The 14,158-nt window shown below is 46.0% G+C and overlaps 1 protein-coding gene across 3 annotated transcripts in view; it reads right to left on the reverse strand.

Annotated features, from left to right (window-relative positions):
- Positions 1 to 239: 239 nt before the first annotated feature.
- The window catches only part of LOC133353284 (collagen alpha-1(XIV) chain-like), a 283,983-nt gene continuing 270,064 nt past the window's right edge, over positions 240 to 14,158 (reverse strand). For all 3 annotated transcript variants that reach the window (XM_061569396.1, XM_061569397.1, XM_061569398.1), the window contains one exon: positions 240 to 8,338. In XM_061569396.1, the coding sequence (XP_061425380.1) occupies positions 8,316 to 8,338 (23 nt within the window). In that variant the 3' untranslated portion in view covers positions 240 to 8,315. The remainder of the gene's footprint in view (positions 8,339 to 14,158) is intronic.

Genomic DNA, 14,158 nt, shown 5'->3' on the forward strand with positions numbered 1-14,158 from the left:
AAACTTGAAATTTGGCATGTGGGTAGCTTCCAGACTGTACACAATGCAAACAGTATACAAATAAACTTTTGTATTGGGGGGGGGGGGCGTAATAATGGATATATTTTGCACGGCAAGTGAGCGGTGACGTCACATCTCTGATGTCACCCGCATGCGGCAGCGTCACGCAATGTGCCTGTTGACGTCACGTATCCCCCCCACCCTCCGCGTAGGCCGTGTATTAATCAAAGACAAGAATCCAAGTCTCGGGTGACTTTATTTTCCTTCCTGTCACCATTAAAGCACGTTTAAAATCCGCATTGGTGCCCTATATAACATAGAGGGAATTTCATGGGAGAGGAAATGGATCCTAACTCTGCTCTCTCCCATACAAAAATTGAGCAACCCTCACAGACAGATCTACGGCATCGTGAGCAGACACGACATGCAAGGATGGCTTTTGCGCAATGTGTTTGTGCAATGGGTTCTATAAAAACACATTTAAAACCTTAATAATACTGAATATATTAATTATATCACATTGATTTAGTTATGGATGAAGATAGCATTGGAATAATTCAACCTAATCAAGCTGTGCTAACAACACGGATGCCCCTAATAAAATACCCGGGCAACTGGCTAAACGGGAGCATCCGTGTAACGAATCAAATAAACTCAAACTTTTCGGATACAAGCTGTGTGCCAAATGTGATGCGTGTATTTTCCGCAAACCCATAGTTAATTAATGTATCTGCTGGCTTATTAAGGTCGGTATGGCACACGACGGGGTGGTGTGGCAATCACTACATCCGGCTGCCTTTTTATCCACAGTAGAGGAATACCTTGCACTTTCGTCTGGTTAGGGACCAGAGCGTGGAAGAATGTCAAAAATGGACGAATGTAAAAAGACTGTATTATACTGTTATCACAAAATTAACTATGTATTGTTTACAGTATAATCACAGAAATAAATACAGTATTAATATATGAATAAACACAAATATAAGAGATCCTTACTGAACGACTTCTATTCAAAGACTGAACGAAAAAGATGGTGCGTGGCACGAACGTCGTGGAAGGTTGGATGAAATCGGACGAAAGAGGAAAGCACGTGGACGAAATTTGAAAACGGCCGAAAGAGCAAAGCGGTGAAAGTCAAGTGTACGAAAGTCAAGGTATCGCTGCACTGATGTTTACAGATCGACCTATGGGAGGCCCATGACTGGTGAAATGGTCGCCACTGAGGAAAGGGGTGATCTCTCCACTTGAGGCCCTGGAAGTTTATATCTTATGGATATTTACCATAGAAAATGCAGGGTTTTAAAAATAATAATAATATAAGGCCTTTTTTATAATCTTGAAATGTAGATGTTGAGAAATTTCTAGATCCAAATGTGACTGATGTTAGAGAGTCTGAACACAAACCTATGAAGTTTACAGGCTGGGTAAAAAGCGAAGGGGAGATCTTTTGAAATCCTAACGGAGTTTCTGGTCGGATCAAATACGTATCAAGTATATATTATATGGTTCTTTCGGTAAAGCCACGTATATAGAAAAAAATCACGACGCTTCGATCGCAACACAAGCAATCGTCTTCAGGTGAGAGAAAACTGCTGAAACAAGGTCTTATATAGGCCTGAGATGGGTGCATCAAGGTAGGTGGGTGGAGCTAGAGATGGTCCAACCACAGAGGCTGGGGCAATGGCCTTTGTATTGTGAGAGATTAGCATGTCAATGGCTAGGGCATTGTCCTTTGTATTGTGAGAGATTAGCCTGTAGGGCGCCACCAAAGCTGCGGAGGTGGCCATTGTATTGGGTGTAGCCCAAGTGTAAGTGGGCGGGGCTAGAGGTGGTATTTTCATGTAAATGTAAGATCGGAGGGCACCCTGAGGCTGTGGAGGTGGCCATTGTATTGTGAGAGACTAACATGCCAATGTAAGAGAACCACCGCAACGGTGGATGTGCTAGTGAGACATTCAGCCCGTTGATTGTGTGTCGCCCAAGGGTAAGTGGAAGGGGCTAGAGAAGGTATTTTCATGTAAATGTAAGATCGGAGGGCGCCCTGAGGCTGTGGAGGTGGCCATTGTATTGTGAGAGATTAGCATGTCAATGTAAGAGAACCACCGCAACGGTGGCAATGCTAGTGAGACATCCAGCATGTCAATGCAAAGACATCCAACCTGGCAATGCAACTCTTAAACTGGTTAATATCGTCCTTCCAATGATTGCTCAGTTTGTACCCATCGTCTCGGTTGAAATTGTCTGTTATATATCTGGATGGCTTCATGAACGAATCTTTGCTGATAGCCAGTAGGTTTGCAGAGTACCTTCGTCTTGGAAACATCTATTTCGTGAGCCCACTGCGTTAAAACAATGATCAGCCACGGCTGAGGTATTGGTCCTACCGTGTTTCAGATCCGCCTTATGTTCACGAACACGGTCTGAGACATGTCGCTTGGTTTCCCCAATGTAACTACTGCCGCAGCCACAGCTTAGTTTGTAGACACCGGGGTATTGCATGTCAGGGATCACATCATTCACAGATGGGATCAGATCACGAATTTTACGTTCTATCTACGTGGCTTTACCGAAAGATCCATAGAATATGTATTCCTGCAGTCACGGAAGCTTTAAGTCAAGATTTATGTATCAAGTGTGACACATTTCATCATCACAGACCTATAATTAATGTTTACACATATGCACAGTATGACCTTTGCTTGCACGACGCAGTTTCATATCAGCGTGAACAATGTCCGAACTAGGGGTGTTCATACTTTTCTGCATTGGCAGCTGGATTGACTCACATGTCAAGAGCGCAGGAACAGATATATGATGCACTCCAAAACAATCTATACGAGAGATATTTAGAACAGGTGAGATATGAGAGGTTTACTCAGAAGAGAGATGTTGAGACGTGTAGTGACAACATATGTACTAGGTATGCATTCGGAAGATACTATATGAAATTGGCATAAGTAAACATACAAATAAACAAAATGAAACTTCCTACTTTAAACAGTTACTGTATTTACTGTACCGTACTTACCACTCCAATCTCGAATACTCTGCACCACGGGGTGATGCATGCACGCGCAGTACTTTTATTGTTTAAGTTGTGTGTAGTGTATAATATACTGTGTATCATATTTGACACTGAAATCAAGTGTAGATACTTTTTTTTTATCGCGCTACATGGTGCCGATCGCCGGACTGGGTTACAGACTTTGGAGCGATTTGGCCGGATCGGCCCGGGACCACCGGATAATGTTGGAAGCAGCCGGATAATCGATGGTCTGCACTCGTGTAATGGAGCTATGAGATACACGGTGCGTGGAGCCGATGGAAGAATCGTGTACACGACTCACTGAAGGTGGAGACCAGGTTCACCACTCGCGGGCGCCGTGCCACGACAGAGCCTAACCACGCTTGCACCAAGGAAGTTGACTTCATTGCCTCACACGTTTGTGCGAAATAATTAACTTTATTAATTTAACTTCGAAGCCAAGGAGGTGCCGCTTCCATTGCTAAGGTTGAGCGATGCACGGAGGAACGTTAAAGCGGACCATAGTTTTGTTAACGAGCCCCGAGTTCCAAACGACAATGATGACCCCACCTTGCCAGTGATAATTCACTGTGTAACAAACATTTTTTTTTCCTGGGTAGTGTGTTATTTCCTCATTGTTTATGCCTCAAAAGTACAGAAAACGGCTATTATTACCCACAAACTTTGCTTTTGTGACCAAGACAGTGATATTTTGCAATGTACCTATTTTCAATGAGAAAACGTGTGCATTTGTGTCTTTCGTTCACAAAGTCCTGGTCACAAAAGCAAAGTTTCTGGGGAATAATAGCCATTTTCTATACTTTTTAGGCATAAACAATAAAAAAAATAACACTTCGTACCCAAGGAACAAAAATTGTGTTACAGAGTGTAATGCATTCACTATGGACCAATACGAATACGATGAGAGCGCAGTGGTCACACACACACAGGTAGCGACTTTAGGTGTATCCAATTTCCTGGGTTTCCATCCTAAGTCGATAATTCGGCTTACTGAAATCAAAATGATAAAATCACTAGTCAAATGAACAGATTTTTCCAAAACACAATTGTTTCTCTGCAACCACCGCCCCGTGTACTTTGGGATTATTTTAGTTTTTAGTTGCCACTTAGTTTAAACCGCCAGCAAATGTGATCCATCACGTGTTACCTTGTCGACTTAAAACGGATCCAACACGCCCAACATGCATTCAACAAAACACAAAGGACATTTGCATTTCAAATGTATCTTTATGCAAGGATGATGGGTTTTAGGAAGAACGTGTGTGTATGTCCTAACGACTCCCCTCCCCCCACCTCCCAAAACGTCAATATAATTAAAGACACTTTTTGGGTAAACGGTGAATCGGAAACCCAGTTAACGCGGTGCGCGACACCGCGAGCCTCCGAATGTGTGTGCGTGACTGTCACTGGCGCTCTCACGTCCACGTGGTTTAAAAGCAGTCGCCGCGTGTTGAATAATGTTGTCTGCTGCACGCGAACCACGCGAGCAAACAGACCTTCCTAAATCTGCACCTTTTATCACTGCAAATCCAACCTCGCAAAGACGCGAACACGAGTCGCCTGTGCACGGCTGTGGCGCGCCCAGCTCGCCCCCCACGCGCACAGCCAACCAACACAGCCTCATGCGGCGCGGAGCATTCGCCAACATCGCAGCTGACTTCATCTCGGCGTGTCAACAACGCACTGGCTCTTGACGCGCCCAAGTCGGCTCAAGCGACGAGACGGTTGGAACCGACGTTGTCCTCGTTGCATCTGAATGCCCAATGTACAACGCGGTGTTTGAGAAATATCTGCCTTCAATATTCCGAAATGTGGCCCACGTGGTTCCAATTTGAGGTGACTCCAGCCCGTTCCTTCCAGTTGCAGGTAACACGAGCAAGGTGATGAGGTGGCTTCTTACCCAGCCCAAATTGTGTTCAATTAAAAGAGCATGTGAGATTATGACCAAATCAGGCGGAATGTGCTAAGCAGGCTTAAGCCTGCAACGTAATAGTCGAATGAGCACCATGCACAGTAGGTTCTAAGCCGTGTGCAATACATTACATTGTTGCGGTGTTGTAATTAAATGCTCCCCATCTTCACCAACCCACATTGACCAGCATGGTGAAGAAGTATAATCAATTAACCCCCACAAATGGCGTGGGGAAGGCCTTCACCCAACTGTGGATTGACATCATGGCTGTACACGAAGACACATCCTGGATTCGTTACCTGAGACGGGAAAGTCCCAAGTGGGATTTGCGGGCCGCCTCAAATTTGAGGCCAACATCACAACCACGTGCAGGCAATGCAGGGTGTTGGAGCTCAGCATCTTCTCTCGGGCTATTCCATGTAAGAGTAACCTCTGCGGAGGATGACGCTCTGCAGCGTGGTCGAATGTAAACGTCGTTCATGATTCGACTCGGAAATGAGGACTGTGCCCCGGGGGAGTTGCGGTGAAAACGTTTTTTTTTTGTCGTCAAGAGACCCGCACCCACAAAAGCACCTCACTATGATAATCCACCAACATGTATTAGTAAAAGTAACAAAGGAAATAATAGGCGCGGCGCTTTCAAACCAGCCGACACTCCCTATCAACACAATAAACTTACAGACAGCGACGCGGTCCGACACGACTACTCGAGGAAGCGAGCGTGGACAGAGTTCTGCCAGGAAGGGCCCAGTGCGGTATACTTCAGTCAATGTACTGCGTTGGGCCAGGACTGGACCAATGTCCTCTTTGGTCCACGCCGACCCATCGCCTGCACGTTGCCTGGATTACCAGTTTGAGCCCGCGACACAAGAAGCGACATCCCCGTAAGCTTTTACAAATGCATTTACTACCGCTACAGTTGTAACCGAACGCTAACATTTCTGCTAAGAGGCTCGACATTGGAACGATTCTTTACAGCACATTCTTTATATCTTAAAAGCCGATTAATTTTGCCACGGCCCACGGGAGCCCGAGGCAAGGGTGTCCCCCGAGTTCTCGGCTCCATTCACAAGGGGCATGTTGGTGCAGCTGCATTTCGCCGAAGCTGCTCGCACAAGCAAGAGGTGGCCTCCCTCCAACCAACAGATACCCACTTTTCACGGCTCCCGCTTTCATTATAAAACGAATTCGACCAACCCCCGTTCGTCTCTTGCTTCTGCCTGGCACGGTAACAATGCTGCAGGACGCAAGCCATCTCGTTGGCCTTGACAGGGTGAGCTGGACGGGGTAACTCCAGGCCACGCCAATTCCACGTCTCTGTCGCTCGGCAATTTTTGTCCCCGTAGAATTCGGTACCCGATAATGCACCTTCAGTCCCGTGTCCCTGTCAAGTCCCAAGCAACTCGGCTGTGGAGCGGCATTGGAGCGAGCGAGCTATACACGTGTACATTTGACCTAAGTCTTGTCCTCTCTGTGACCCTGCTGTGCCCAGAGGAACTTACCGACAGTATGAAGTGGAAACGAACGATTTGTTGTTGACTTAGCAAAAATGAGAACTGGAGAAAATCTCTACACTGCTACACAAGAGGCAAACTGCATTGGCCGAGTCTTAGCGTTGTCCACCCGAGGCAGTTGGCCTGACTCGGACACGCCAAGTGAGTATTTTTATCAGCAAGCAATTCCCAGGAACAGAGGACATGTATTCGCCGCACATATGATTTCACAACGTGTACGCATGTCTGTTATGAAGGTGAGCCTGTAATGGGGGCTCTACTGCTTAAGGAAATCAAATGAATGGCTGACAGCTGCAAGCCAATGCTATTATAAAAATGAGTTCCCGCATCAAATTTGGTAGCAAGTTCTGAATATGAACTGATAAGCAGTCGAAACGATAATATTCAACTGCGTGCATATTCACAGTGGTGCTGCAAAGCTCTCCCGATGTGTTTTTGGGTTGTACCGCATGCTTAGCTTGATTTCTGACATTTCGATACATGCGCCATAGGCTTCACAAACTCAACTCAGTTTTGCTCCATGTACGGAGAGCTTTAATTCAGTTCCTGGCACGTGGAGCGAAACGTCGGATATCATGCTGAACAATAACGCGGTACAACCCAAAGACACATCAGAAAGCTCAACTGTGACGGCTTGTGTCATCCGTCGCATTGCTACACGAGAGTAATTGCCTACTTTTGTACAGAAACATTTGCCGACATCGATGTCTTAAGGGCAGTACAAATGTGCAACTGTCAACCCTGGGTGTCGTCAAATACGGGTCTTTAATGCAATACAAAGGGTGAGGCGCACGATACTTGGCAATATATTAATTTGATTCTTACTACGTTTGCCATCAAGAAAATACACACATGGTGGGACCCACGCACAGGGCATGTGAGGTGTAAGGATAACTCGGCACGGAATTTCACGCCCTGAAGTATGGGGCTGCAAACTAAAACTGCACCCTCCAGTTTCAAATGTTCCCAGTATGAAATTCAAATCCTGTAAACCCATTTTAGGGAATCACTTCAACAATGATTGCCATGTTCTCTATGAATGAAACTTTTACTTCGTGGGGGAGCCAGCGGTAATGGTTGGGACGCGTTCCTGTTTAGGAAAAAGGGGGACAAGAGCGAAGGCCTGGGTTGGTCACGGGGACGTGGGCACCATGCACACCACCCTGCATGAGCTTGCGGAGAACCCGAGCGCAAAAAAAAACCACACAAGACTTTCAGCATCCCATAACCAAGCGCGAAAAAGGACCCCGGCAAAAACAATCCCCCAGCAAAAATCATGTGCATGAACAATAATAATAATAAAAAATCCATTCTCTACAGAAGGCGTGGGAAATGTGCAGCGGGTGTGCCGTTGTATGTCTGTACACGTTGAAGACCCAGTATACAGGCCAGCAAAAGCACCAGGAAGCAGAGCCCCATGTTGCTAGCTGGGCAAACACATTTTTTTGCAGCAGTGCAGGTGCATGTACATGACAAAGTTCAGTGGTGGTGGTGGAAGTTCTGCAAGCACGAGTGCCTAGACAGTAAAAGCACAATTTTATGATTACACACATTTCTCTAGACTTGCACTTCAATGTAACCTTTAACTCTCAGGACACAGAGCGTAACGAACCGTCAACAGCAATGTTCAATAAGGCAATCTACTAAAGCTTAAAAAAACCGTATGACCACAAAAATGTAAAAGAAACACCAAAAAAAACTGCAGTGGCAGAAGGGAGGAGAAGAAGTTGAGTGGCAGGGTGCGAAGCAAAGCGCGTCGACCCAGCAGAGGCTTGAGGTTTGCGATTCCCAGCGGCGTTACGTTGCGAGCAGCGGCAGCGTCCAGAGGTCGCAAGCGGCGCAGCTACTGCTCGGGGCCAGAGTAACCTAGAGGGGGGGCCAGACAGTGTCACTCCCTTCCACTCCTCACACGGCGCAATGCACAACACAGACGGGGGGGGGGGGGGGGGGGGGGGCTCGCCCCTCGCGCCCAGACACTTGGATCACGTCGCAGCCATGTGACGCTACTTGTGTTGGACATGAACAGGGGGTCGGCAACCGGTACAACAAGAGGAGCCAATTTTGTTTCGAAGACGCTCAACATTTCAAGAGCTGCCAATGTATGTAACGTACGTTGAACTTCTTCTGCATCGTACGTGGCCAACCGTGCTAATCTGAGGTGCGCAATGCACGTGAGTAACGTTACGAGGCAGTCCTTAAAGGTCCACATGTGGCTCTGGAGCCACAGGTCGCCAACCCCTGGACATGAACATGTTAATTTACTGCCGAATCACGGTCTCCCCACACCTGCCCGGGTTGGGTGCAATACAACAATTGTTTGCTAGTGCGGCTAGAGCTCTAGAGAACACCTTTCAAAGGGTGTTTGGCCTACTCTTCCACACTGGCCAGATGTATTGGAAGAGGTAGCGTACTCACACTTTACCCCACCATGCGTGACCAGCTGAGTGCCTAAGTGTACCCATTCATGGTGCTGGGTGTATTTAAGGAATGTAGCCACTTCAGTGGCTGCAACAGGAGAAGAGCGATCTCTGGATTGCAAGCACAGCGTACTGACAATTACCCCACAGCCAGATCAGTGAGTGCGTGGTGGGGGTCTTTTGACCATACTTCACCACGCTGATCAGTGCCGGTTTTGATCATGGGTAAGCATGCGTGTGGAAGCATAGAATTAGCGCGACAATTGATTTTGCCGCACTGCCCTCTGCTGCCCCCAGCCTATAACACCTGTTATGCATGGTGGTCATCCATCGAAGCGCTATCTAGGCTCAATCCAACTTAGCTTCTGAGCTCTGATGACGTCAAGCTCGTTCAATCCAGTCATCGTCTTCGACTGTCATCAATTTCGCTCTTGCCCCCACTGCTTCCTCTCATCAATTGCATTCACCTCGTCTCCACCATTACATTCATACGTTGTACTGTCGTACATTCTTTGTAAAGCACCTTGGTGAATGCTCTGCGTCAATTCCGTTAAGATAAGATAATAATATTCTGAGTGATTTAATCATTGACAGAGAATACCATTAAAGTGTACGTGTATCGTGCGAGTGTGTGTACGTGTGTCCATATGAGTGTGAATACTTGCCAGCAATACCGCCACGCTCACACGACAAGACCACATACAACACTCTCAACACCTGTCCAGCACACATACTGATGAGTATGATGCAAGTTGCCATGTAAATAAGTACAGTCATTTCATTATGTAACATCAAATATATACAACAAATCTCAACCCACACCAATGAAATTGCAGATAAAAAAAACTTTTGATACCAGATTGCAAAGTAAACTTGACGTAGTTAACTACTTGAAATCAACTAGATGTGTCTCTCCTCTGGCCACTATGGTCCGGAATTCCACACAACTCTCTCATTGTCCGCTGCCCCCCTCTTTCTCTCTGCCCCAACCCCCCCTCCTCTCTATTTAAGGCCTCGACACAGTGGCGCTGTCTTTCTGTTTGTTGTCATTCTTTGGAGGAGCGTGGTCAGCCAGGTGGCGTGTTGGCTGTTGTGTTAGCCGGCTCTCTGTGCTGTATTGCATTGTGTTTCTAAGTTTACCAGGTTGTTTTTTTTCTCATTCATTCTTACCTGATGACGGTTGTTTGTGTTGCAATCAAAACGTCGTATTTTATTATTATTTTATTTTCCACGTGACTTTACCGAAAGAACCAAAGAGCATTTGAAATAAATATGTAATAATTACTTGTACTGTGGCGGTACTCTCCCTGGATTCAGTGCTTTATAGAGGCAATTTTATGGATCACATCAAACACACGGGTTGCCAGATGGCCATGAGATGGCAGGACAGCAAGTTTTTTTTTTGGCAAGCCATCGAACAAAGACGGGCACTGCATCACTTGCCTTCAGATGCACTTCTGCGGTCGTCTGCAATGCTCTTCCTTCCGATATAAGGAAGCCACTGGAGCTATGCACATTTCAATCGAGACTGAAAACGAATTTCTTGAGAAATGCTTTTTGTGTTTAGTTTGTTGTCCTTCCCCACGCACCTCCGATTAGCACGGTTGGCTACGTATGGTGCAAAAGATGTTGAACATACATACATACAAACCTATCTGTGTCCACCTTTGAGTGCTATCAATGCCAATGGGTGGGGTTTCTCTGGGTACCCTGGTTTCCTTCAAACCACAAAATAATAATAATCAAAATGGAACTGGCACAACCCTGCTAAAATGATCTTGAGACTACGGCTATATCCACGACAGGTCCCTTGCCTATAAACATTTGACAGGACACCAGCATTGGTTCAGGTAAGTCCAACTTTGCTGATGAGACACTGAATGTTAAAGACGATCCATGGTATTCTTGTGTTGAACCAAAACTGGTTAAATGATGCATTCCCAGGTCATGTGGCTGACGGGATATGTAAACAAATGACAATAGAACCTCGGAGATCGAACGCACCAGAACTAGAACAAATCGGTGTTCGAACAATATTTCCGAACATTTTTCCCCCCGGAAACCGAACGAAATGCGGAGGTCGAACGGGCAATCGCGACTTGAAAGAACCTGTACGGCTGAGACGTGTATGGCCAGCGTGCATAACGCTTGCCCAGACAAAGGTTTTACCACCGCCTCCTCCTCACCACCTTCCACTCAAGTCATCAACTCTCCTTACTACAGGTAAAGTTAAGTTCAATGTTCATTTATTTTATTTATTCCATTTACTTATTGTTTCTTGTTTTTTTGTATGATGATTTTATGCATGTAATTACTGTAAACGTCGTGTAAAAATGCTTTATAATGAGAGATTTCTTGTGTCTGGAACCAATTAATGTCATTTACATTCATTATTATGGGGAAACTTAATTCGGTGTTCGAACAAATTGGTGTTCGAATGGCCTTCTGGAACGAATTAAGTTCGATCTCCGGGGTACCACTGTATAATAATTTTTTATGTTCAGGGACAGATATGTGAAGCATGCGTATTGCTGTTAATTTGAGACCCAGTGAGTCTTCCGTGACTAATTACATTTAATTTTTCATCCTTTAAACAGGAAATATATCAAGGTCACCCTCTGTTCACTTAAAATTTTGGCTGAGGAGGCTTATATCATGTCAGAGGACTGATAAGGCACGGCCGAGATTCTGGGTTCGAATCTGTGCATCACTCATAATTGAAGTGGGGAGAACCCAGTGTCGTGTAGTGAGTCGGTGATATCAAACTGGTCACCATTGATTGTACAAAATAACCCATTACATTATGATATAGTTTTTTTCACTTATACAGCATATTACTGCTCTCAGGACTAAACATTCTGGTTTTATTACGGATTCCGGATTAAATTGACACGTGACAAATATGTGTTTGCAGGGTATATGAATGGTGCGTCCCCAGTATGGCTTGAGGTCTACTTGTGCGCATTAAGAAACTGTGATGTCATCTTCTAAAGGCCCTTCGAAGACACAAGGTAGCAACACTGCTCACTGCAAGAGTTCTGGATGGCAATGTGTTCATCCTGTGACGACACGATTCACAACTGGAATCCGTTTGCGAGAGAGAGAGAATATATCTGGTTATAATGGAACTTCTGCAAGAGCTAAAGTTTTGTCCACCTGAAGCATGGAGGCATTTTACAAGCCACGCAGTCGCTTCCAAAAGACCTCGCTTTATCCTTTATCCACGCCCAGTGGCGGCTCCTGCAAAATCTCTCAGGGGGGGCAAATGTCTGGATGATTGATAAGGATAAGGTCCACCCATGGAATGGATAAATTAACAGCTTAAGCATGTAAAGGCAACTTCACTTCTTTAATATTAATGAAAAAGAAAGTGACTCTTACAATACATCTTGTTTGTTTCTATACTCACTATTAAAACAAACCACTCAAGTTTATTTTATTAAAGATTCCACTAGGTGGCGATAAGTTATATTGTTGGATGAAACGTGCTTACGTATGATGACGTTAGCACGTATGATGACGTAAGCACGTTCGGGCTCGCCCTCCCGGAAGCCATAGAGAATGCATTTGGAGCGCCCCCGTTCGAAAAAAAACATCTTTGAATGTAAGTCTATGGGGCCACTCGGGGCGATTCTCAGCCGGAGTGAAATTGCCCAAAAAGAGGCGGTACTCCACAGAACGTGACATGACGCTGATTGGACTATATCCAGAGGCTGACAGTGACGGCTAGCGTGACTCTGTGGTTCAATGACATTGGTGGTGCGTCGCCCAATCGCCCTAATGAAGAAACCGCCCCTGTCCACGTCCAACCTGAGGTCTTTAGTACCGATAACTTCAACATTCACAAAACTTTGTGAGCCAAACACTCCGAAGCGCAGCCCCACTGTTAAACGCAGCACAAGGGCGCCATGGTGGCGAGATGTTAACTACCTCGACTGGTATACAGGAGGTCATGGGATCGATCCCAACCCTGCCGCCTGTATATTTAGAGTTTGCATGTCTCTCTCTCCGTGGTCGCGTGGATTTTTCTCCAGGTCCTCCGGTTTTGGCCCTCCACATTTAGAATCAACATGTGTTTAGAGTATTTGGATGCTATACATTTCCACGTGATGAGCTCTTTCATTGAGCTATCATTTGTGGACAGGTTGCTTCTGAAAAAGAGCTACATAGCTAAGTGAGCCTTACCTGGTCAAATAAAAATAGTTGTTTATAGTTCAATAGTACAACGTGACCGACTATCCGATCAGTTACCCTCAACTGGTACGCGGCAGCAGCAGAGTGCCACAGCCTGCGGGAGGCCTTCTTCCAGATGTGCATTACTAGGCTCGTCGGTGCATACCACCACGAGCCGTTCACCTTCCACCGATTCCTGTTTGTGATATTTACATCCCAGCACAATGATGACTACTGGCTTCTTTAAACGTGCCTACGATTTATCAAACGATTATAATATATTGTTGGAGGCAAGAATCCCAGCACAATGGTTACGTTCAGGTCGAATGAAATGTGTAGCCGAAGCTCTGGTGCCAGAGAAGTTTAGTTTGTGCTTTTCCCTTTCGTTGAAAATTATGACTTCCTTTACCTTTGTCAGCAGCAAAACACTTTACGTCACATTTTTCAAGAGTAGACGCTGGGTAAACACCATGCCGTGTGGCAGACGTTACCAAAGGGGTATTAACCACGACCACATGGCACTAGCAGGTGAACTGTGTTAGGAAATGGCCCCTCAGTTTTAATAGATTTTTCGTTTTCATATAACTTAATTAGAAATGTTAACAGCCAATTGACCAGTGTCCAATTTCATTAATTACTCTCACATTATTGCGCTAACTTGATATTTGTTCGAGCACTGTGCACAAACTGCTCACAGCTGTACGTCTGCGGCATGAATGACCGCACATTTTGACGGCTCGGCGAGCGAGCGAGGGGGTGCCCTGTTCAGACCAATAAACGTTCGCTCACCCTCGGGGACCAACCACAACAAGGCGGGGACGTGCACATCACGGTGACACGAAGAAAACACTGAGAACGTACGGGATGAGACATTTACGGCCTTGTGGGCAAAGCCATCCCGAGGGCACACGGCGAATCGGGATGACAGCCCCAGGCCCCCGTGCTTCGACGCCACGGTGTCAGATGTAATACGTCCGGTTTAGTTTGAAGGCGTTGGGGGGGGGCACACACAGTGTGATTTCCCTGGGCCCTGCAACCCCGCCCCCCCCCCCCCCTATGGACTGCCCTGCCTAGGGTTTGGGAGATTATTTTCATT

This window comes from Lethenteron reissneri, chromosome 43 (assembly GCF_015708825.2).
Source record: "Lethenteron reissneri isolate LAM-NWPU_2019-01 chromosome 43, ASM1570882v1, whole genome shotgun sequence".
In the NCBI taxonomy this organism is placed as follows: domain Eukaryota; kingdom Metazoa; phylum Chordata; class Hyperoartia; order Petromyzontiformes; family Petromyzontidae; genus Lethenteron; species Lethenteron reissneri.